This window comes from Notamacropus eugenii, chromosome 2, assembly GCF_028372415.1.
Source record: "Notamacropus eugenii isolate mMacEug1 chromosome 2, mMacEug1.pri_v2, whole genome shotgun sequence".
NCBI classification, from domain to species: Eukaryota; Metazoa; Chordata; class Mammalia; order Diprotodontia; family Macropodidae; genus Notamacropus; species Notamacropus eugenii.
The window spans coordinates 108,491,672-108,515,778 of NC_092873.1; the positions used below are offsets into that span (position 1 = coordinate 108,491,672).

The 24,107-nt window shown below is 39.4% G+C and overlaps 1 protein-coding gene across 13 annotated transcripts in view; it reads right to left on the bottom strand.

Moving 5' to 3' along the window:
• Window positions 1-794: 794 nt before the first annotated feature.
• The window catches only part of SUPT3H (SPT3 homolog, SAGA and STAGA complex component), a 654,394-nt gene continuing 631,081 nt past the window's right edge, over window positions 795-24,107 (bottom strand). For 11 of the 13 annotated variants that reach the window (XM_072642333.1, XM_072642324.1, XM_072642330.1 and 8 more), the window contains one exon: window positions 795-2,182. In XM_072642333.1, the coding sequence (XP_072498434.1) occupies window positions 2,141-2,182 (42 nt within the window). In that variant the 3' untranslated portion in view covers window positions 795-2,140. Of the gene's footprint in view, window positions 2,183-11,306; window positions 11,375-24,107 lie in introns of all 13 variants that reach the window. The other 2 variants (XM_072642332.1, XM_072642329.1) reach the window with 1 other exon arrangement.

Genomic DNA, 24,107 nt, shown 5'->3' on the forward strand with positions numbered 1-24,107 from the left:
CACCTTATCTCCTATGATCTCTAAGGTCCCTTTCAATTAGAAAATATCACCACATTATATAATAATTTAATCTAGAGAAAACAATTTTCTGAAAAGTTCCATTTCCCCCAACTTTTTCTTAATGAAAAATTAAATTATCATTTTCTTTTATTGTGTCATTGCTTAAGTAAATAATATTTTGATTCTATAAAGTATGTAAGTATAAAAGAAAAAGAACCAAGTATAGAAAAGAAAAAAATTAAGAATTTAAAAAATTAATATTGAGCAATTGTGGGAATATCTAGGCTGGTCGAGGGTAGACATAAACTGCCTTGTTTTATTCTAAATTCAGCTCACTGGTTTATGTTGAAAAGTGAAAGGTTATTATATGGACTTACTGGGCAAAACCAGATTTTATAAATAATTACCTGTCAGGCTGTTCAAGATAGACAAACATACGCCAGACCAACAAAAACATGGATCTGTCATATTTCTGAGAGAAATGTGTGTTGAGTCTTCATTCTCTGGATTTCAAGTAGATCAGGTAAAACAAAATGAAAAAAAAAAAACTCAAACTTACATTTTCTGTCTCATTCATGCTTTTAAATGTAAAAAGTGGTGGTGGTGGGGAGGAAAGGAGTGATATATCTAGAAAAGGAATTTTGATGCAAAAAAAATAGCCCCTGAAAATTTTATTCCCTTTATAAGCCTGGCAGATTGAAACCAAATACAATAAATGCTGTCCTTTTAAAAGTTAGGATGTTTACTGCAAGCTTATAATTTTCCATGATTACGGACGCCAAGAAAAATAAGAATGATGATAAAAAGAAAAGTTTAATCATACATTTCAACAAGCACAGATGTAACATCAAAACCCTTTGGAAATCTTACTATATTATATATCCTACTATGTTCCTGACATTCAGATTTTTTCCAGAAGTACAGACACTCAGCAGGTAAAGGAGAGTGAACTAACAAGAATAACATGGGGCAATCCCATATGTGATTATTGTGGAACAGTTTAAGTATTCGGTCACAAGGAGGCAATGATAAAGGATTTTATTTCTCGCTTTTATTCATTCTTCACAAAGGTTTCTTGGAAGTGTATAGAACAATGATACATACAGAACTGCGAAAAATGCATAATTGAGGACTAAATTTCCTCTTATCCAGGTTCTATGGGTATCAGTAACAAGTGCAATCGAAAAGAATTACAAGTGTTACAAACTGATGTGGAACCAAAGTTATTTTTTCAGTATATAACAATTTTTCCTAGTTTAGAAAGCATGTAAGTGAAGGGTAAAATATAGAGCCACTGGTAGGAAACAGATATAAACGGATAAAGTCAAGCCCTCTGGACAGGTCTTTCAAGGTCTGTATCCCACACCTGTATGACTAATTTTCCTTCTCTAATATCCCCTGGCCTTGGTGAGTCCTGAAATGGTACCATTTTCTAAGCTGTTGATTTGAGAGGAGAGTGAGAATAAATGTTATAAAAGAGAAAAATAGGAAGAATGGTCAGAAGAAATGTAGGAGGGAAGAAAGGAGGCAAGAGAAATGAAGTCATTATGACAGCAGAGAGATTGATGGAAGAGAAAGTAAGAGTCAAGAAAGGCCAGGGTCAGATGGACGAGCAAGGTCTGCACATTACTATTCCCAACATAGGTATTCATGTTTTAAAAATGGAGACGTCATATATAAATGTTAAAAAAGAAAAGTTGTTGCAGCTGTTTTCTTCTCTTTTTTGTCCCAAATTTGGATTGCAAAATGTATCAATGAAAATATGCAGACTCAACACACACACACACACACACGTACACACACACACTATGGTTCTTTAGATAGGGGAGCCCACAGCAGTAAGTCCACTGTAAATTTCAAAATTGTGTGATCTGCATTCTTGTCCACCTACACACTATCCCAAACATCCTGCCATTAATTAGCTCAATGTTCCATCTGGTAAACAAGAGTAATGATTGAGGGGGCTGAAAAAGAGCTGGAGTCAGCCTGCTGATAGTCACAACAAACCAGCAGGCTCCCTTGCAGATGGGGAACTCAACCTGTATTTCTTCCTGTCTCCTCTCCACCGATGGGGCAAAAAAAAGAATCATCTTAACAGAACGCTGCCCTTTCTGTTGCCGCAGTCATATCCACGTCCACATTAGCAGGCTAAGAAAGTCATTCCATTTCTGCGGTAGGCACTCTGTCAAAAGAGAAAGAAAAGCTGCAATGAATTATCACATCGGCTCCAGCAAGGAAAAGGAGGCCAGAGAAGAGCAGAACCTCCTTCCTGTTGTGGGGACCATCCTGGCTGCAGTCTAAGAGTGGGCTTAATCTGAACATTTCTGGTGGGGAAGCCATAAGCAACTGCTTTGTCTATTAAAAAAAAAATCAGTGTGGTTAACAAGTGGTTAGGGCTTCTATTTCAGGCAAGCTGTAGATATGCAAAAATACGACATCCCGCTTTGTTAATTGACTGGGCCTAGCTCTGTTGAAGGGATGTTGTGCTGCATCTGCTGGTCCTTTATAGGCATATGTTCTCTATTCACCATGCTCAAGAATCACTTCGAGCTCAAGTATCTTAATAGTCCATAAATCACTGACTCATTATAGTCTTCCCAAGGCTAATTTATAGGCCCAGCCCAAAGCTATGTAAACAGACACTACTCGAGTCCTCTTGCTTTCTCTTTCCCACCCCCTGCCTTACCCCAAATAAAGTGGGCTCAGAGGAGCTCTGTACAGCAGGAGAAACTTTGATCTTTCATAAGATGATGGATTGTATATAGAGGGTAGGATTCAATCTTTTCATTAGAGGAAATGGAAACAATAGGTAGTAAATCCAAGCCTACGCAGAGACATAATAAATTCAAATTTAAAATGACAAGTCAGCATTTTTTTCCAATCTAGATTACAGTGAAATATCACTTTTCCTTCGATTGATGAAATAGAGAAACAGAGGCACACTATTCAGGTGAGTGGTCTGAAATCACAGATTCAGAACAAGGTAAGCCAGAATAAAAAACCCAAATCTTAAGAATTAAAATCCCACCACAAACCATAATATGGAACACCTGAAAATTTAAATACTTAAAGTAAGACCTCTGGTGATTTGGATTTTTTTTTGCATATGTTGCACTTTTGAGGGAGAAGGTATAAATGATAGCAAATGAGTGTTACAGAATCAGAAGTTAATGAGAAAAAACAAATGAACAGCCTCTAGGAAATGTCCTGAGGCCGGCAGACACTCAGGGGTTTAGGGCTGTGACAGTGAGGGACTGCTCCATCCTTAATCATTACACGTGACTGAAGGACGTGAAGTATACTACAATGACCAAGGCAAGGATGTTAGACCACTGGAGTGTTACAGACTCAGTATCCCAAGATTTCAGCAAGGCACTTGACAGTCTCTCATGATACTCTGTTAGGAAAGACAGGAAGATATGGGCTGGACATTGATACAGAATTTGTAGTTTGTTGAGTGGCTAGATCCTAAGAGTATTGATTAGTGGATCAACAACTAATGATGTTGTGTGGCTGCAACATGGTGTGGCTGCAAAAAAAAAAAAGAAGATAAAACAAAAAACCCGACCCAATATAATCTTAATCTCCATTACCAGAAACAATGTTCTGAATAAATGAGGCAACAGTTTCAATGCACCCTTCCTCAGACAGACCAGATTTATAGTATTGGAATCAGATGGCTCTGGAGGAGAAGCGAGGCTGGTGACCTGCACAGTCCTCCCTCACTCAAAACAAAGTCAAGTGCAAGTCATGTCATCATTTCTCTGATGGCATGTTCTTCTTTGGCACCGAAGGACAAACACAATAGTACTGTGCTCAGATCTGGCCACCAAATTTTAAAAGGGACACTGACTGAATAAAGCTAATCCAGAACGAGGAGGTAAACAAAACCACACCACATCAGGATTGTTTAAAGAAACTGGGCATGCTTAGCCTCAAGTAAAAAACTTAAGGGAGGCACAATAACTACATTCCAATATTTTAAGGGATTTCCCATGAAAGAGTAGTACTTTGTAAGCCAAGTATACTAAGTATACTTTATATAGCTCCAGGGAATAGAATTAGGGCCAGAAGGAGGGAAGTTACAGGGTGACAGATTTCAGCTCAACGTAAGGAAGAATTTATTAAAATGATAATCGTCAAAGATTAAAATGGACTGACTACTAACAGACTGAGTGCCCTCCCTGTCATTAGGAGAATTTTAGCAGTGGTTGGATGGCCACCTCTTAAGGATGCTTTAGGGGCAGAGGTGGAACTAAATGGCTTGTCCAGTGCTTTCTAACTCTGACTCTATTGCTGATACATTTTGGGTGAACTGTCAGCAAGTGCAAAAACTAAAAACAATTTCGAGCTTACCAGAACATTTGGTTAACCTCACTCCTTCCAACTATTGTGATTAATCCTTACTTTGTGCTTGTTTAACTAGGAGTATATTGTGTCTTCTCCCAGAGCTTGCTGAACCCTCATCTGTTGGCTGCCCCTGTGTGCAGTTCACTCCTGATGAACTGATCAGGAAAGTGGAAGCTCAGAATGTGTTTGCATTTTCACTCCTTTGAGCTCTCCGCTGGCCTTGCTCTACACTTCTCTTATACCAGACTCCATCCATTTCTAGACTGGAATGAATTTTATAACGTGGACCAGTAGGATCAAACTTTACCCTCAAGACTGTGTACTAAAGAACAGTGTTAAATTAGTTTCTGAGAGAGCCACAAATAACTTTCAGAAATGGATAAAGTGTCTCCCCACAACCACAAGCAAGGGAGCCTCAGGCCTTGAAGTTGCCCCTTCCACCATGGCCGCCAAATATCATGCCAAAATAATACTTTTAGCTCCCTGACCTTGATATTTTTAAATTTTACAACCACAGTGACAACCTTTAACATAAACATAATATTTAAAATGCCTGTGCAGTTTACACCGAGATAAATGAACCTGAGTGTAAAGTTGGATTCCTATGAAAGGTAAATGGCTGAATTCTGCCCTGTTCAGGAAAGGGTTTTTGGCTCAAAGGCAGATGTTGGCTTGGCTGGGTTCACCTAAGAAATAATCAAGTTTAAAAGTTTCCAAACTGGCCATTAGTGAATGAGCTCCCCATGCCACTGGAAAGGTCGCTGTCTGAACATCTCTTCCAAGAGTCTTCCACTGTAGTTCATGCTCCTATAGCTTTATGCCGTCTGACAGGTGTGAACTGGAATGAAGATTCTAACATGGTCCAGTAGGATTCACTCTTTGGAACAACAGCTAACAATACCACTCTCATATATCATCATGTCAACCTTGAAATGAGCCAAATCACATGCTATTGGTGCTAGGTTCTAAAATAAAGAGAGAAAAGGACAAAAACATGGAAATAGAGGGTATGAAGGTAGTTTCACAAAATGATCTCCTGGGGTGTTGCTCAGTGTGAAGTGGTGGGAAGAGAACGGGACTGGGTGTCATGAGACATGAGTTCTAGTCTTAGCCCTGTCAACAATTCTCCATTTGGCTTTGAGTAAGTCATTCCTCTTCTCTAGGCTTTAGTTTTTTCCTTTGTAAAATGAAGTTCTCTTAGAGACAGCATAGTGTGGTAGATGGAGCTGTAGACTTGGAAGTCAAAAAAACCTGTAATTCAACAGTTTCTAGTTGTCTGATGACTGGCAAGAACCTTAAATTCTTTGTGCCTGAGTTTCCTCATCTGTGAAATGGAGCTTATAATAGCATCTATCTTCCTAGGATTAATGTGAGGATCAAAAATGGAAAAAAAATGCTTCATAAAAAATCTCAAAGTGCTATATAAATCTCAATGATTTATATTCTTGTTAAGTCTCTTTCAGCTCTAAGAATCCACTTCTTTCCTTTAGCATCAAATTAAACTGAAAGATGTTGGTATAATCAATAGCCTAGTCTGAATCTGAATCAGCCCTGGACCTTTATCCTAGAATCTGGATAAGTAATGACTATGGGCCCAGGGGTTTGCTATCAATCAGTTGGGTTTAGATGTGAGCTCAGTTTTCATTCTGGTATGGTAGAGCTTTTAGGAATCTGAAATGGAAAACCTTATAATGCAAGATCTACACACATCTACTACAAGACATATACATGTTGCTTTGCCTAAACAAGGGAATTATGAGAATTTCTTCATCTTTGGAGTATTTCCCATACTGAAAAACTATGAATAAATTATTTAAGATGAAGATGATACCTTTTTACCATTTGTGAATTTCTGTACCATAAATGTTTGCTACAAAACCAGATTTAAACATTTTATTCAGATAAGTAGGACAGTGTAATTTACTGGAAATAGAATAACTTGGAGTGAGGAAGACTTTGGTTTCCAGTCTGCTTCTGACACTTACTACCTGTGTGATCTTGGACAAGAAGCTTAGCCTGTCTGTGCCTCAGTTTTCTCATCTGTAAAATGAGGAATTGTAAATGTATGATATGACAGAGTACACATTAGTTTTGAGTTCTGGAGCACATTTTTTTAACCTCACAGTGCTAAGATCATAATAGGAAGCAAACTCTGTGAGGGCAGGGGAGGTTCACTTTTAGTATCTCTAACACCCCCCACCTCAAGCCCCAACTTCCCCCCTTCCCCCCTCAGACATCTCCTGCTTGCTGAATGATGTATGAATGGATAAACTGTACCCGTTGAAAATGTGCTTTGGGGGATGGAGTTTCACAGTTCCTTAGGTCCCAATTTTGTCATCCTTCTCCACCTTCAGTGAGGTTTCTTCCCTGTAGTCTTATAAGTTTCCATGAAACTCCTCAAATCACTTTTGATTCTCTTTCCTCTTAATAATTTCATAGGTTGGTTTAATGGGAAAAACAAAAAAACAACTAGGAGCCCCTCCTCCCTGTTTAATACTTAACACAATTAATCAAACATTTGGTCCACACAGCCAACCAACTTGCTTGTTTATATAAAGTGGTTTCTTAAATTTAATCCTACCAACAGTTTTATTACTAATGGGTGGCAATGATGTGCCCTGTTACTAGTATATCCAATAATAATTCTGGAGAAATAAAGCTCAGAAGCATATTAAGTATCTCTAAATGTTGGCAAACAGAGCAAAATAGTCATGAGGCAGGAAGGAGGAAGAATCAGCTTTAGCTTTTAAGATTTTTCACTCATGGATCCATGTAGTTGCTAATTTTTATCTAAATTCATAAGGGTATCTTCCATAGTCTGCTGGTGAAACATTTCTCTGTGTCTACATCTGAACCACTCCTGATGGGAGGGAGATACTATTGATTGGAAATATTTCAGTGTTGAATGGGGCAAACTATGATATGCAGCCTTGAAAATACAGTTCACTGCAGAAGACTGATCCAAAGGCAAATTTTCAGATCTCATTTCCCAGGCTGGTATCCTCACCTCACTTCACCAGTACACTCACATCATTATTTAGTACACTGCTTTTCAGTCTTTCAGACTCCTCATGACCCTGTTTGGGGTTTTCTTTCTAAAGATACTGGAGTGATTTGCTGTTTTCTTCTCCAGTTCATTTTGCAGATGAGGGAACTAAGGCAAAGAGGGTTAAGTGACTTGCCCAGGGTCACACAGCCAATAAGTGTCTGAGGCTGGATTTGAACTCAGGTCTTCCTGCCTCCAGGCTTCACGCTCTATCTACTGTGCCCCCTAGCGGTCCTCCATTTAGTATATACTCAAGGAATATGCTTTCATCTTGAGTTGAGCTAAAGGAAATATTATTTTCAGCATTTTAAAGAACTCCACTTTTTACAAAGTATGTCTATGAGGATGTTAACACCAGATTTGAGTAACAGTTATTGTCTGACTATTTGTGCAAATGATTTCCTACACTATGAGAGAAAACAAAACATCGCAGATTAACAGTTGGAAGGAATTTTCAAAGTCACTGTATCCAAACCCCTCATTTTACAACTAAAGAAACTGAGCTTAAGTGATTAGCTAGATGTAAAACATGGAGTGGATAACAGAGTTGGAATTGGAACTGGTGCCCCTTCCACTGCACCACTGCTCAAGCTCTTCGGGTTTATTTTTAATCTGCCAAATTTACTCTGGGCTCATTTTTTTTGCACTCATCCATCTCTTGCATCCTCATACGATAACTGGGAAAGGATATGAAGATGTATAACAGATACTCCTGAGTTTCCTAGAAAACTACAAGTATTTCAAACATCAAACAAAAAGGGATGAGAAAAGTAAGTTGGGATGGAAAGAAATGGAGTTGAAAACCTATAGCTTGTAGCCTTTACCCAGATAACATGATTTACATCCAACATTTCTTAGTTATGGACCATCTGTTGAATATTTTTCTTTTGCCTGCAGATTACAGGAAGCAGAGCTACTAACTAGCAAAGGCAATTTGACCATGGAGCAACATTATTACATATCACAGTGAAACAGGAATTTATGGATGATTCATACACATTCCAATGCATCATAGAAAGTGTTGGCTCTGTGAGGCAACTACTCATTGAAAGAGTAGGGACTCATTACAGAAAAAGGGCCAATAACAAGGTGTTAAACTACTTGTAAAAACAGGGCCAGGCAGGTCATCCCTTTAGGAGATCCCTTAAGTGAACTGGAAAGGGATCAACGAACAGAAAAACAACAATGATAAGCCACAGCCCCGGACCTTTGAAAGTCACTCTAGCATGCCTGGCTAAGGGAAGAGCCTGGTTTCTAAAGAGACCTATAGAAGACTTCCAGAAGTAGTCTGGAGCTGGGGGGCAGAAGCTACATCTACAAATAAGGGTCAAGATGGTAGGACTTGAGGGTGTTTAGGCTGCCAAAGCATATGAACAAAGCATATGTGACCATGGGCCAGTCACTTCTCAGTGTCACAGACAGCTCTCCAAAATGATCTTGTAGGGAGAAGCTGCCGCTCTAAGTGAGTGGACAGAAATTATTTACCAGTGAATATCAAATTCACTGATGAAGTTCTACTACCAAGACCATTACCTGTCCCCTTAAAAAAGTATCTACAGGAGTGATCCCGAAAAGAGGAACTGGGGGAGATAAAGTAGAACATTAAATGCCTTTTTAATCTAAGTGACAGCCACTAACGAGAGCTAGTAACTCTAACAGGAGAAAACAAAAACAGGTGAACGAATTTCTAAAATTACATCAGAACAAGTGTAGAGATGTACAGAATGAAACATGGGTTGGACTCTAAGGTCCTCAAATTCCAGCTCTCTGGGTAATAATGGTGTTTCTACAGAGCACATAAGGAAGGATTCATTAGATTGCAATGGATTTAGGCTCAGGGTTCAAATCTGAATACTGAGTTTGAATTTTTAATCTTGGTTCTGCTACATTCTACTTGTGGAACCTTGGGCAAGTCACTTAATCTCTCCTGGCCTCAGTTTCCTCATTTGTTAAATGATGGAGTTGCTCTAAATTACATTTCAGGTCTTTTCCAGGTCAAAATCTATGACCTATGACCTATCTATTAGGATTTCATGGTTAGAATAGCAGTTTAGTCTTTTAAACTGCTGATTCTGTAAGGGAATGTATGTTTTTATTCTTCATTTTCCTATTATTTCATTATGCTTTCTCTTCTCCAAACTTCTACAACTTCCAGATAAATGGGCATAATTTTCAAAGATGCTGATAACTTTGGCTGAAAGTTACTGTGATAGTGATGTAGATGTAAACTATATACAGCCTTTAAGACCTGAAAAGGGTTAAGCATGTACCATGTGTTTCTGGTTGAAATTTTAGGGAAAACTGTGTTCAGAATCTGATTCAAGGCTGAGAAAATAACGTAGCTGTGCATGGGTGTATTTAGAATTGGCCAATTTGGGCTAAATCTAGTGGTAAGAGAAAAATAAAAAGCCCAGTCCCCGCCTTTACTCCACCAACACATGAAGAAGAGTCAACTTCCCAATGATATGAAGGGCAGCAGACTTGCAATAGGAATGATTTGTAGGCCACCAGAGCTGGTACAGTTGATGCTGACTGCATCACTGTTTCAGACATGCAAGAGAGAGGGTTTTTATAGGAGAATAAGGTAGAGGAGTGGGGAAAAAGTATGTGCCAGGCTCAAAATATGAGGTTTGGCTGGAAGTGAAGGCTGGGAACTCTTTCTGGGCAAGAGAAGTCTATGAAGAATAGATTTAAAGGATTTTGTGTTTTAAGAAGTGTGTTGTAGGTAGATGGACTGGGGAACTGGGGAACCCATTGGATTTCATTTGTAAAACGCATTTATTCCTCAATTCTACTAGGTTTACTAGCATTCTTCTTGAACAAAAAAAAGTAACAAGAGCAAAAAAACAAATTAAGATTACATTTAAATAGGAGCTGCAGATGGGAATTTTAGCTCTGGCATAATATACTCTCTGGGCAGCTAGGTGGTGCAGTGGATAGTGTCAGGCCTGGAGTCAGGAAGACTCGTTTTCCAGAGTTCAAATGCAGCCTCAGACACTTACTTGCCACATGACCCTGGGAAAGTCAATGAACTGTTTGCCTCAGTTTCCTCATCTGTAAAATGGCTGGAGAAGGAAATGGCAAACCACTCCAACATCTTTGCCAAGAAAACCCCACACAGGGTCACAGAGAGTAGGACAGGACTCACAACAACACACACTCTGCTCTCTTTCCCCTTCCCCGTTTATACTTGGCCTTCTCTTTTCTATGGCAACAAAACTGACGAGTACAGGATTTAAGTTGGGAAGGATCCAGGATCATCTAGTCTAACCCCACTTGTTTTTCAAATGAGGAAACAGGCCCAGAGACAAGCAATGACGTGCCAAAGGTCCTTCAGGTAGTAAATGGCAGAGCTGGTCCTCTGACTCTAAATCTCCTGTTTTTCCATTAGAAAAACTGCTTTTAACTGACCTTGTCTTCTTCTGTTTCCCTCCAATAGTGTGGAGAATTGCCTGTACTATGAAAAACATGCTGTTTTGTTTTAATAATGTAAATTTCTGCAGCATGGGAGCAACATATCAGAGTAAGGCAATTGTTCTTTAAAAGCTAAAATGTGACCCTCTGTCTTGCCCTAGTGAACGTGGGTGGGCAAGTGATTTAATTAGAGCACAAGAAGCTGAAATGGTAGCTTGAGCCTTCCCAATCAAAGAAAGAACCAGGGCTGAACTTCATTAGCAAATGTAAATTCAAATAGGCATATCTTGTTTGTGACATTACCATGGGACTCTTCCTTTCTGATAATTTTGCTCTGACTCTTGATATTTGAAAGACTGTATGTAAGCTGAACCATATGACCTGTAACATGGTTAACTGTAATCTTTTCTTGTTCCATATTTTTTGTCTTTGTGTTTTTCCAGTTTTCCATATACCCTGTAAAATCACTGAGAACCAGTTGTCAGGTGGTTAATACCTTATTTAAGAATAGTGGAAAGAGCCTGGCCCTCTGAATAGAAGCATTCTTGGATGTGACAATGGCTGCTAGAATAAAAAAAAAAAAAGATGTAGCATTAGCTTTCAATCCATTTCAAATAACCAATAGCCACTAAAACATAAGGGTTCTCTCATTTTAAAGATGTTCTCATCTACCCTCACTTTTTCTTCCTATTTTATTAAAGAAAATATCAGTTTTTGGGTTATCATACAAGTCATTCCGGGATGATTTGAAGTTTTCAGGACATAAAAATGTCCATTCTAAGATGTGGTCATTAAAAAATGGCCTGTCTTGTTTCCCTAGCTTTCTCAGTCAAGCCACATGCAAGGATGGGTCAAGTTATTTGAAGATAAAAAATACACAATTAACTTAAGTAGCTAAAGATGCACAGTGTTGTTTAAAAAAAAATCCTTGTGAAATTTAGTTTTGGTTTACTTTCTACTATGGATTATGGAAGTGCTACATTTATGTAAACAGTTCTTACCAGTATGTTTTGTATATCTATATACATACATATACACAGTTCATAATGTTCATCTCAAGTCAGTAATGCCAAAATTTTCTTTAGCTTCCTTGTGCTATAAACAACCAAAACACAGATGTACACAATTATTGCAAGCTCTGTGTGTGTGTATGTTATAAAGAGCACTAAATGTGCAAAGATTGGAAAATTCAAGTCTTGTCTGTACATATATTGGGCTATGCGATATTTTGTTTTTTTAAAACATATTAACCTACATGAAATGATACTTGAACAATTTTGTAAATGTCTATATATGTGTCTAGTATGCAAACTATGGCTGAGATATAATACAGCCTAAGGAGAACGGGGTTCGGACTAAACACTCACAGCCTATGTAGTCTGACCACAAGCAGTTACTGCTAGAAGGAAATAAATTAGCAACCTGGTAAGCCACGGGTGAGCAACACTGTACCAGAATGCTTACAATGAGATCAGCTCTGGATTTCCACTGGGATCAATTCTGGGCTTCTGCTCACTGTTTATCTGCCAATGGTGTAAACTTTTGCATCAATCAAGCTAAACTGCTTTGTGTGCCAGAGAGACAGTATCCAAGTCTTCTAAAACAACACTGTCAAATTGTTTGGTTGGGTCCAAAATTTTAAAATTCAAGTACCCAGTTGCTAAAAATGATGCAGTTCTGATAAACAGCTACACTTTATGGAAGAGCTAACAAAATAAACTTCTCTTGTATTATTCTGGCTCTGGTACAACATTATTCAGTTCTATTTTCAAGGTACTCAGGCCTTGGATGGCTATGATAAGAGGCAAAGAAGAAAAACAAACAATGGAATTGCTAAGGCCTATTGCATTAAAAACCAAACCACGGAGAATAAGAAAATAGGCAGCAATCAGTGCTGGGGGAGGAGAAATTAAGGTTTCACAAACTCCTTTTGTAATAACAGAGCCTAAAAAATAATCCCCAGCCCCAACAGCACTGATAACTGAGGAGGACAGAAATAACAATAACCCAATGGAGGCAAGGTCTTTGTTAGTCTACGGCAGCTCCATTTGGGGCAGCTAATTCGACTGCAGGAGATATCCAGGTTAACCAAAGTACAGGCCATGGTACTGCAGGTTCTACTATCTCTGAAGCACGAGTCCTCCCAGTATCAGAGACTGCTTTCCTTTCAGTAAATAGGAATCATTTGGTGCTGTCAAATCTTAATTATCTGTTGTTATTAAAGATGGGGAAAGCAGGGTTTACTCAAATATAAATAATCCCTAAACCTTCATTTAATAAGTAGATTTCAACTTTTTAAAGCACAGTACCTCACAAAGCCAGAAATGTAGTAGTTGGAGGTTCACCCCCCTCCCTTGTCTTGGCCTGTTGGGTAGAAGCGCCAGGCTCAAACCCTAAATTAGCCTATATGGTGAGGGACTCCAAAGAGGGGGGGATATGGAGATGCACAAGACCTGGAGAAACCCCTGCCTGGATAATAAACCCTTGAACAATCACTATTGAGTGTCACAATGAGGAAGTAAGAATGAAGTGTTGTTTTATTCAATGAAATCACCCCCCTCAAACTCAAGCTGAGAAACAAACTGTAAGATTTTTTCTAAAATGGACAGTTTTGTTTAGAAGATTGATTTTTAAAATCTGGTCCAATTTGTGAGGGTTGGAAGTCTTCCACGGTGCACTGTCAAGAAGAGTGGGGATTCCAAACCTGTGGACCAAGGATCCCTGGTTATCACAAAGTCTCCTGGACTATTTTTTGGGGGAGAGTGGGGAAGGTCTGGGTCCATGATGCATCTATATGTTGAGGTTCTATTAAAGAGCTTTCTCTACCAATGTAGATTAGCAACTGTTCTGCACCTTCCAGTGTTAGAGAACTGCCTGGGCCTCTAAGAAGTTAAGGTACCTGCCCTGGGTCACACAGCTTCTTTGTGTCAGGAGATGGAACCCTGGTCTTTTTGGCTTCAAGGCTGACCCTCTATTATACCATTCTGACTTCCTGTGACTTTGACAATAAACAAACACACCTGCATATTGAATCAATGTGTCTTGAACATCCTTGAGTCATTTCAACCACCTGTGACTTCATTAGGGTGAGTACTCCCCTGATGAGTCAGGATCTAGAGCTGGGAGGGAGCTCAGAAGTCATCTGGTTCAGCCCCAACACTGAGGAGATGAGGAGGCTCAGAGAATGTGAGTGACTTACCCAGAGTCACTCAGGTAATAAGTGTTTGGAACAGGATTTAAACTCAGATTCTTAGATTCCAAATACAGTGTTCTTTTCACTGAATAATTCCTCTGTGATTTCATTTTCACCTAGAGAATAAAGTGCTGTGAGACCTCTAATCAATACAAATTGATTAGCAGAGCCATTACAGGGCTTCTTGTAGAAGCTGACTCCTAAAACTCATCTGAAATATCTTGACAGAAAATATCAGACTTGGTCAAAAGCAAGAGAGAAGAGTGTTGCCAAATCGTGTCTCTTCTGGCATAACCATAAAACGCTTAATGGTTGCAAAGTATTATCTAAGGACCACTTCATCCTTGGAGGTGAGGAACACACAGATGATGGATTTTGTGAATGAGTATTTGACAGGCATCAAACTATAGGCTGTTCTTATTCCCAGAGGTTTAATTATGAGTTGTTCATTTTAATGAAAATTTGGAATTTCCATCCTCCAGAATTTATGACTTCATGTGGCTGATGTATCCCCTGATACAGATCACAGCCCCATTACGTGGTCACAGCCACTGCTGTGACTGGTGGTCAACTTTCTGAGCATGGGCTCACACTTGGCTAGTTTGGTCCTCAGGTAACAGATAGTTTTTCCTTCAGTAGGCACAGATTTTTCCCCTTGGTCTGTTGGGGGTGGAAGCTCAATTCCATGTGGACAGTCTCGGGCGGGTAAAGGTGGGAACCTCTAAATCTTAGAGTTCTCATGAGGCCCCCCATGAAACACCAGGGAATCGAGGAGTGAGACTGAGCTATCTCGTGTATTTCCGCCTCTTCCCGTGAGAAACATGATGGGAGGAGCATCCCTGCCCTCGAGACTGTCCCGGATCTGGGCACACCTATTGTTATCTAACAGGCATGGTATTCAGGTGCAAACTACACGGCCAGAGAGCTTCATTAGGGTCAGGAAAGCCTGAAGGCGCTCTTAGCGCGGAGGGGCCCTGACAGGACAGAAGGCTCCGTTTTTCCTCTCTTCGCTCTCCCCTCCCCCTCTCTCCCCACTTACACTTCTACTTCCAATCTCTTACCGTAAGATCTTTGCCTCCTTGGGAGATTTCTCTCTCCCTTCTAAGGAAGAGCTTCCCCTGCACTTGTAACCAGGACCCTGAATAAAGCCTAACCCTTGTTTGACTCCGGAAAGTCTCTTCTCTCATACGTTTATCTGGTTTGGCCAACCGAAGACCTGGGACAGGTAAGGTAAGACTCGGGTAGCCCTCAGGCCTCTAGGCCTGGCATTGGTCATTTAAATTATTTACTTTCTAATACTATAAAAGAGCATAGTGCTCCTTTGTCCTAAAATAGATTAATTTAAACTGAACCACTGTATAAAAATGACCATTTTCATTTGACCAATGGAGCCAACGATGGACAGATGCTTCCAATATTATTTACTTGGAATTTTACAAAATGCTCCTGAAAATAATCCTACAAAGAATAACCAATAGTGACTGAAAATGGATGGGTATCAATAAGCCCCTATTCTCCTATCTTTTCCGGGTTCAACTCTGTTGTGCAATATGTCTAGGCTCTCCAACATTAGTTCTAAGAGGGGACTTGTAAGTAAGGAATGGACTTTAGATGAAATTTCTAGAAGGTTCCTATTTTCATCCATTAAGATAGGTGGTTTCATGCGGTGAAATATCTGTATTTCAAGCAAGGATGGTATGGCATGCCTGTACACATAGTCAGGAAGACCTGGGTTCTATTTTGAGATATGCAGGCTGTGTGACCCTGGGTAAGTCATTGCTCCAGGAAGCAGGTGATGATTTGCACTAGTAGAGGGAATTTCTTCAGTGGGGGTTCTCTACTCCAATGATATCATAGTTTCAATTCAAACACTATTTCCAACAAAACTTTAAGAAAGTGGTGCTGATGGGCCAGCTAGGTGGGTGACCAAGTGACTAGAACACTGGCGCTAGAGTCAGGAGGACCTGAGCTCAAATTTGACCTCAGACACTTGACACTTACTAGCTATGTGACCTTGGGCAAGTCACCTAACCCTAATTGCCCTGCCTTCCCAGCTCCGGGAAGAAAAATGGGGGGGAGAGGGGGGGCGGGGCTGCTGAACTACTTTTCAGCTACAAAGAAGTCCCTACCAAGGGAAGCACAGGATGGAGAGTTGGAAGGGTTGATATAAAGTTCACCTAGTTTAATCATCCCATTTTACATCTGAAGCAGCATGTGTGAAGTCACACAGCTAAAATTTTTGCAATGCCCTTCCCAATAACCAGGGCCCCTTTTTCTGCACCTCTTTCCGATCATGCACGGGCAGGTTAGGTAGTATTGAAGTTTAATAGAGGGAAGAACAAGGGGCAGACAGGAGTGGATGCTTTTTCTGTACTGCACTGCTAAGTGAAGGATAAAAAAGGGAATCTATTTAGTAAAGTCTCAAGAAATTCATTGTAAGGGTTACTGAAATATGCCTGAAATACTGGAATATATACATATATGTGTGTGTGTGTGTGTGTGTGTGTATGTAATGGAATTCTGCTTCCTATAAATCAATCCATAGCTCTTCAGTGACTGTGAGCTACAGATCATCCCACTACCAAGCCATGTGAACTAGTTTAGAGATAATGAAGACCTAACTTGTCATGTGTTCAAAATTGGTACAGCCATCTTACCTAACTCTTTTCCTGTTCTTCCAGATAAGGAAAATGAACCACAGAGAGATCATATAATTGGCCAAGGATACAGGACAAGTCAAGAACTGGTGGTGCTGGGGGTGAGGTCACAGGGCATTCCTTCTTATCTACTGCTTAGAAAGAAAGCCAAACCACCTCAGAGTAGCTGCTTGCTATTAGAGCTCTTTTGTCATTGAAGACTACATTATGAAAGGTGCTTACAATTTTTTTCCTTTTTTAAAAAATAATTTATTTTTAGTTTTCAGCATTCACTTTCATAAGATTTCGAGTTCTAAATTTTCCTCTTTCCTTCCCTCCCCTTCCCCCAGATAGCATACAGTCTGATATAGGCTCTACGTATACATTCATATTAAACCTATTTTCATATTAGTCATGCTGCAAAGAAGAATTAGAACCAGTGTGAGGAACCACAAGAAAGAAGGAACAAACAAAGAGAGAGAGAGAGAGAGAGAGAGAGAGAGAGAGAGAGAGAGAGAGAGAGAGAGAGAGAAAGAGAGCAAATAGTATGCTTCCATCTGCATTGAGACTCTATATTTCTTTCTCTGGAAATGGACAGCATTTTCTGTGGTGAATCTTTTGGAATTGTCTTAGATCCCTGCCTTGCTGAGAAGGGCCAAGTCTATCAAAGTCAGTCATCACAAAATGCTGTTGTTACTGTGTACAATGTTCTCCTGGTTCTGCTCATTTCACTCAGTATCAGTTCATAGAAGTCTTTCCAGGTTTTTCTGAAGGTCGCCTGTTCATCATTCCTTAGAGCATAGTGGTATTGCATTACAACTTGTTTAGCCATTCCCCAATGGATGGATATCAACTCAATTTCCAATTCTTGGCCATCACAAAAAGAGCATCTATAAATATTTTTGTGCATGTGGGTCCTTTTCCCATTTTTATGATCTCTTTGGGATACAGGCCTAGAAGTAGTATTCTGGGTCAAAGGGTATGTACATTTTTACAGCCCTTTGGGCATCATTCCAAATTGCTCTCCAGCATGGTTAGGTACCTACAATTTCAAGGATAAAAGAGGTCTTGACTACAAATAATCTTCTGTTTTAGAGGTGGCTCAGGTTGCCTCTGAAGAGCCAGAGGCTCTGAGAAGCAAGAGACCTAAAGCCAATTGGGTGTCTAAGTCTGGCACCAGTATGGTGAGCCCCAGGGAGGCCCCCTAAGGAGGGTACAGAGCAGCAGTAGGATTAGGGCTGTGAGTGACCACCTAACTTCTAGCAAGAGTGAAATGGGGAGATGCGATATCAAAAAACCAAACCAAACCAAAAAAATAAAAGGCAACATGGGATTTGTGGGTAGAATGTTGGACTTGGAGTGTGGAAGACCTAGGTTCAAATTCCATCTCTGGCTTGCTTCAATTTACCTGTCTGGATAATGGAAATAAAAATATCTGTAGTGTCTATCTCAAAGGGCTATTGTGAGGCTACAGAGAGATAATACAAGTAAAGTGGTTTGAAAACTGACTCACAGGTCATCTCACTACCAAGGCATGTAAGCTAATTTGGATATAATGAAGAGAGAACAATTATTGTTAAATCAGTTTGCCTTTGGTAGAAGACAGGGTGTAGGATTTGGAGTTGAGAAGTCCTGTGTTCAAATCCTGCTTCAGACACTTAATAGCTATCTAACTCTGGACAAGTCACTTAAACTCTCTCAACCTCATTTTCCTTATCCTGTGAGGCTCATGTCACATGATACATGAAAAAAGGCATTGCAAATCTTAAAGTATTACACAAATGTCAATTATTGTTATTATTATTGCTAAAACTAAAGTTCAGAAGGTCTATGATGAAATCAACACCTCTTCTGAGACTAGAAAAGTGGATCCTTTTGAGCGATGCATAATGAGTATCTCAGACAAAATGGCTTGATAAAAGGTGAGACCAACTTTACCTTTCAGCCTTCTCATTTCCATAACTCTTATCAGGAGATTCTTGAGTATTCTTCTCTTTTTTATGTATTGATTTGATGGGATACTTAAAGTGTAAGCAAGTACTTTGTAATGAATTGGCCCTAGGATGTTTATATGATCTGTTCTCAAATTTATTCAATGAATCATTGAATCATCTAAAGAGGCAAGTAGAGAAGTAAAGAGGAGAGAGGAAAATATTTCTTCCTATGTTTCATATGCTAACTGTTTTGCAAATGGAGGATTTTCTTGAAACCCCTACTCCCCAAGTGGAAGCATTTCCTAGTGGAAGCAACTGGGTGTGGTTGGTCCAATTACTGCTCAGCAATCATGACTGACTGGTCCTCTCTGTTTGCAGCCAACCTCCTTCTTGTTCACTATAGCAGTGGGAGGTAAGAGGAGGCAAGGTAATGCGTGAGTGGCTGCCAGTGGAGGAGATGGGAAGAAAAAAACCAAAAGAAATATACTATTTCAATCAAAGTCTGAAATTTGTAGAAGTGGTTTTGGTCTCAATATAGTAAAAATATTTATCCAAGAAACTCCTACTCGGGTGTGAACATCCTACTTCTAGTGGGATTTTGTTTGGCAAAGTGCTGCGAAAGAGTGGAAGCTAATACAGAACATGTCTATAAACAAATTTATTTATTCAGTACAGACTGACACGTTCACTCGAGTATTCCAGCGATTACACATGTAAAACTATTTCCTACAGTGGTTTCCTTTTGTGATTTTGCTAATTTATTCAATCTAGACCATTTTCATGCATTGACTGTTATAAGTCATTTAGCCACCCAGGTTGAAATGAGCACATGGAGAATATAGGCCCTCATTTCCATTTCTTGGTGTAAACATACTTATATGGTATCACCAAAGATTCAGGTTCTTCCTAAAAGCTAAGACAGTAAAATCTTAAAAATTATGATGTAAGGGCAAATCTTCCACGACTGAATAAGAAGCAATATTTCAGGGGATTATTTACATGCAACATATTTTTCATCTCCCTTCAGTAATACTACATAATATTGTGGTTTGAGGAATTTAACTTTTAACAAAATTATTTCCTTTTAATATTCAGGTCCAATTAAGAATTTATAGCATGATTTAACTTTCAGAAATCTAAAGTTCACACAAAATTTCAGAAATACATCAAACACCTAAATTGAAGAATATCTGCAACATAAATACTTCTTTATACTTAGATTTTTCTCAGAAAACCTCAAGGGGCATTAAACCTAATAACATAAGTTATCATAAAGGTGACATTTTTAATGAATGCTTATCATGATTGTATACTTTTATACTTTCCTACTTAACAACAGTAAATATACTGTTAACCTTGCAGCATGATGCTATGGAAGGATTGCAGTTTTCTGTTTGATTTGTGCATAGAAATATAAGTATGCAAAAGTGGTCTTGTCAGCTCAGTTTAACTCCATACATATTTATGAAGCGCCTATTATGGGTGAGGCATGCTGTTGTTATCCCCCAAAATGTAAATATCCACTTTGTTCTAACAGCTTGGTATAGTGTAAATAGCACTAGTTTTAGAATGAGAGGCCCTCTGACACTGTGTATGTATGTCATCTTGGACAAGTCATGTGATACCTGGTAGACTTCAGTTTCACCATCTGTAAGAAGAGGTGATTGGACTAGATAGTGTCTGAGGTCTCATCCAGTTCAAGATCTAAGATCCTATAATCAGGAAGGGAGAAATACCACATAAACAAATAACTATGCCAACATACCGTGTGGTCAAAGAAATGGAACTTGAACCCCAAGGAATACACCAGCAGAGTGCTGGACCTAAGACTAACGGTAAAATAAATAGACCAAGCAAGTAACCTTTGCAAGCTATAAGGTCTTGGACAGCTAAGGATTAGGGTGACAATAGCTAGTTTTACATACACACACACACACATGCACACACACACACATACACACACATATACAAACACACACACACACACACACCTTACTGTTAGTTGGTGCAGTGGATAGATCACTGGGCTTGAAGTCAGGAAGAATCATCCTCCTGAGTTCAAATCCAGCCTCAGGCACTGGTTAGCTGTGTGACACTGGGAGAGTCAATTAACCTCAGTTTCCTCATCTGTAAAATGAGCTGGAGAAGGGAATAGCAAACTACTCTAGTATCTCTGCCAAGAAAACACCAACTGGGGTCAGGAAGAGTTGGACATGACACAATAACAATAATAACCACCCTGCTGTTTCAAAGTTGATTGGCAGACACAAGACAGAACTATGAGGCAGATGCAGTCAACAGGAATAAAGCAACCACGCACAAAAACATTTTAGACACAATTTATCCTCAAGAGAAGAAGGCAATTGTTCTCTAATGACATGAATAGATGGGAGTTAACTCAAAAAGGTTACATTTATTCTAGAAAGAATCAACTTTCTTTTGCCCTCTTTTTCATTTTCTGTTCCTTTTTTATTTTATTGATGTGGTTCCTAAGCAGTTGAATTACTCTACTATGGAAGAGGCTGGATTTCAGTGCTGTGTATCTCACCAGGCTGGAAGTTCCCACTGCTCACACATATACAGCGTCTTTAACTGGGTCTTACAGAAGGCCATCTCTCCACTTGCATAGCAATTACTTCATTTTTGCTACCTTTAAACCGTTTGGGAGAAAGGCAGCAGTACATTTGAGTGATTCATTAAGAATACTGATCTGGGTATCACAGCACAAAGAATAAAAGCAATTCCTTCACAGGTGACCTCAAAGTCCAATATCCATCTTATGGGACCTGCCACTGCTCCATTTTTAAGAAGTCATGTAGAAATTATTAGCTATGAGACCTAACATAAACTCTTTCTCTTTCAAAAGGAGACACTAGGAATTTTAGTAACTGCTGAGAACACTGGGTTCTGAGTTTTTAATGTCTCTTCAAAAGTACCTTGGGTTTAAAATTCAATGTGCATTACCACTTAAAATATATGTTTGCTTCCCCTATAAAAACAGGTAACTAGCTATAGATCATCTTTTCCCTCTGGTATCAGTTTAATAATAAACCTGTCAGACTATGAAATCATGTGGTTGATCAGTCCTGCAGCAGCACTCTGCTATTATTTAAAGAGAAGGGAATGAATGGCGAGAGACGGATTACCTCGTTATAAATCATTCAAAGGCTTTTCATTATGTCATGGCCCTTATTTAAAAAAAAAAATTATATACATAAAAAACTTAGATGATATATGGAGATAAGAAATCATTTTTTAAGAATGCCAGTGACGTAAGAGCAGTTGGATTGTGTGTGTGCTTACACCAGGCTAGTGTGATGAGCATGTGGTGACAGACAGGCACATTCATCATGCTTCCTGTGGGATAAGAGTAGAAGAAGGTTTATCACATTACAGTGTGGGAGCAGCACAAGGGTACTCCACTGACTATGGGTGAATTCTTAAATTTCATACATTAATCATGCTAGGAGCTAAATGACTTCACTTGCTACGTTGTAGGGACATCACGAGTGGCTCACAATGACAGCCTGGAGCCACGAGCCCAATGAAAAGGATGCTGTAAAAATGGAAATTCAAACAACTCTGAGATTTCATCTCACACTTAGATTGGCAAAGATGGTAAAATATGATAATGGCAAACACTGGAGGGTCTGTGGGAAGACATGGTCACTAATGACACAGTTGGTGAAACTGAATTGGTTCAAGTGCTCTAGGAAATAATTTGAAATTATATTTGAAAAACTAAACTGTACTCATCCTTTGACCTCCTGATACCACTCAAATGCATATACCCCTGGAGGTCAAGAAGAGAAAGAAAAGTCATTATATACACTAGACTATTCCTGGTAGCATCTCTGGTGATGGCAAAGAATCTAAAGCAAAGTATGGCTCAGGGAATGGCCAAGCCAAGGGGTGATACATAAATGAACACAAGTGAGCCTTCAGGAATGCTGAATATAAAGAATTCTGAGAAACCTGGGAATGTTCATATGAACTAAAGCGCAACAAAATAAGCAGAACCAGGAGAATGATTTACACAATGACTGTAGAGAAACAATTATGAAGCCACTTCAGAACTCTGAACAACTCATTGATGTATCATAATAATTTAGAGGCAACTGGTGGCGTAGTGGAGAGAGCACCTGGCCTAGAGCCAGGAAGTCCTGAGTTCAAATCTGGCCTCAGACACGTCCTAACTGGGTAACCCTGGACAAGTCACTTGACTGCTGTTTGCCTCAGTTTCCTCAACCATAAAATGGAGATAATAACAGCACCTACTTCCCAGTGTTGTTGTGAGGACAAAAAGGAGATATCTGTAAAAAGCACTTGGCACAGGGCCTGGCTACATAGTAGGCATTGTGCAAGTGAATATGATCATTATTGTTTGTAAAAAGCACTTGGCACAAATGCTATCACATAGGTGCTATATAAATGTTTATTTCCTTCCCTTTCCTTCCCTTCACAAGACGTCACAAACAGGCATTAGATTGGAGGTGCAAATTTATATGTTATCAAACATACATGTGGTACTGATTTATTTTGCTTAACTGTGTTTCTTGTCCAAGGGAGGATTCTGTTGAGAAGGCAGTCATTGGCAAGTGACAGGGATGGAACCAAAAGAACACTGCTAAGAAACATTTCTACAGTATGTTATCATGCCATTTTGAGTTAGTATCCCATTTTGAAAAGAATTTCAGATAGACATTTGGATAACACAGCTATTCCCCTACAATGCTATGGGCTCTGAAACACCAAAACAAAGATACTATATACTGGATTTGGAATCAAGGAATCTGGCTTTGAATCTCAATCCTGCTACTTGTAACCTGTGTGACTTTGAGAAAATAATCTTACCTGTTTGGGCTTCAGTTAACTCATCTAGCAAGAATATTGGGCTGATATCATGAGAATCACAGATGTAAAACTGAGACCACTGCGGCCATCTAATCCAATTCTCTCATTGCAAATGGAGAAACAGTGGTCCAAGGAGACTAAATGACTTGTTCAAGGTCATAGAGGTAGTAAGTATCAGAGACAGCATTTGAACCTAGGTCCTTTGATCCAGAGTTAGTGTTCATTCCATTGTGCTACCATGCCTCCACGATAATATTCAAGGTTCTTTTCAGCTTGGTCTTCTAATTCTATAATACACAGATAATCACATAACTTTAGAGCACAAAGAAGTCTTAGAGATCATTTAGTTCAACTTCCTTAATTCTATAGATGAGGATATTGAGACCCAGTGAGTTAAAGTGACCAACAGGTCAATGATAAAACTGGGTTTGGAACACAGGGCTGCTGATGCTAAGGGTACCCTTTAGGACAGTGGTCTTCTTAGTGGCACCTAGCATGATAGGTTGTTTCTCACCCATCCTGTGATGGTCATTTGTTGGGCCCATCTCCAATACAACTACAACTGCCCTTCATGCATTATAGTCTAACACTCCCCCCCAATTTTGTATTCTTTCTGTGCAAGGTCCCAAACTTTCCCCTCCTGAACTGGGTGTCAGCCCTGCTCCCTCCCGCCCCTTGCC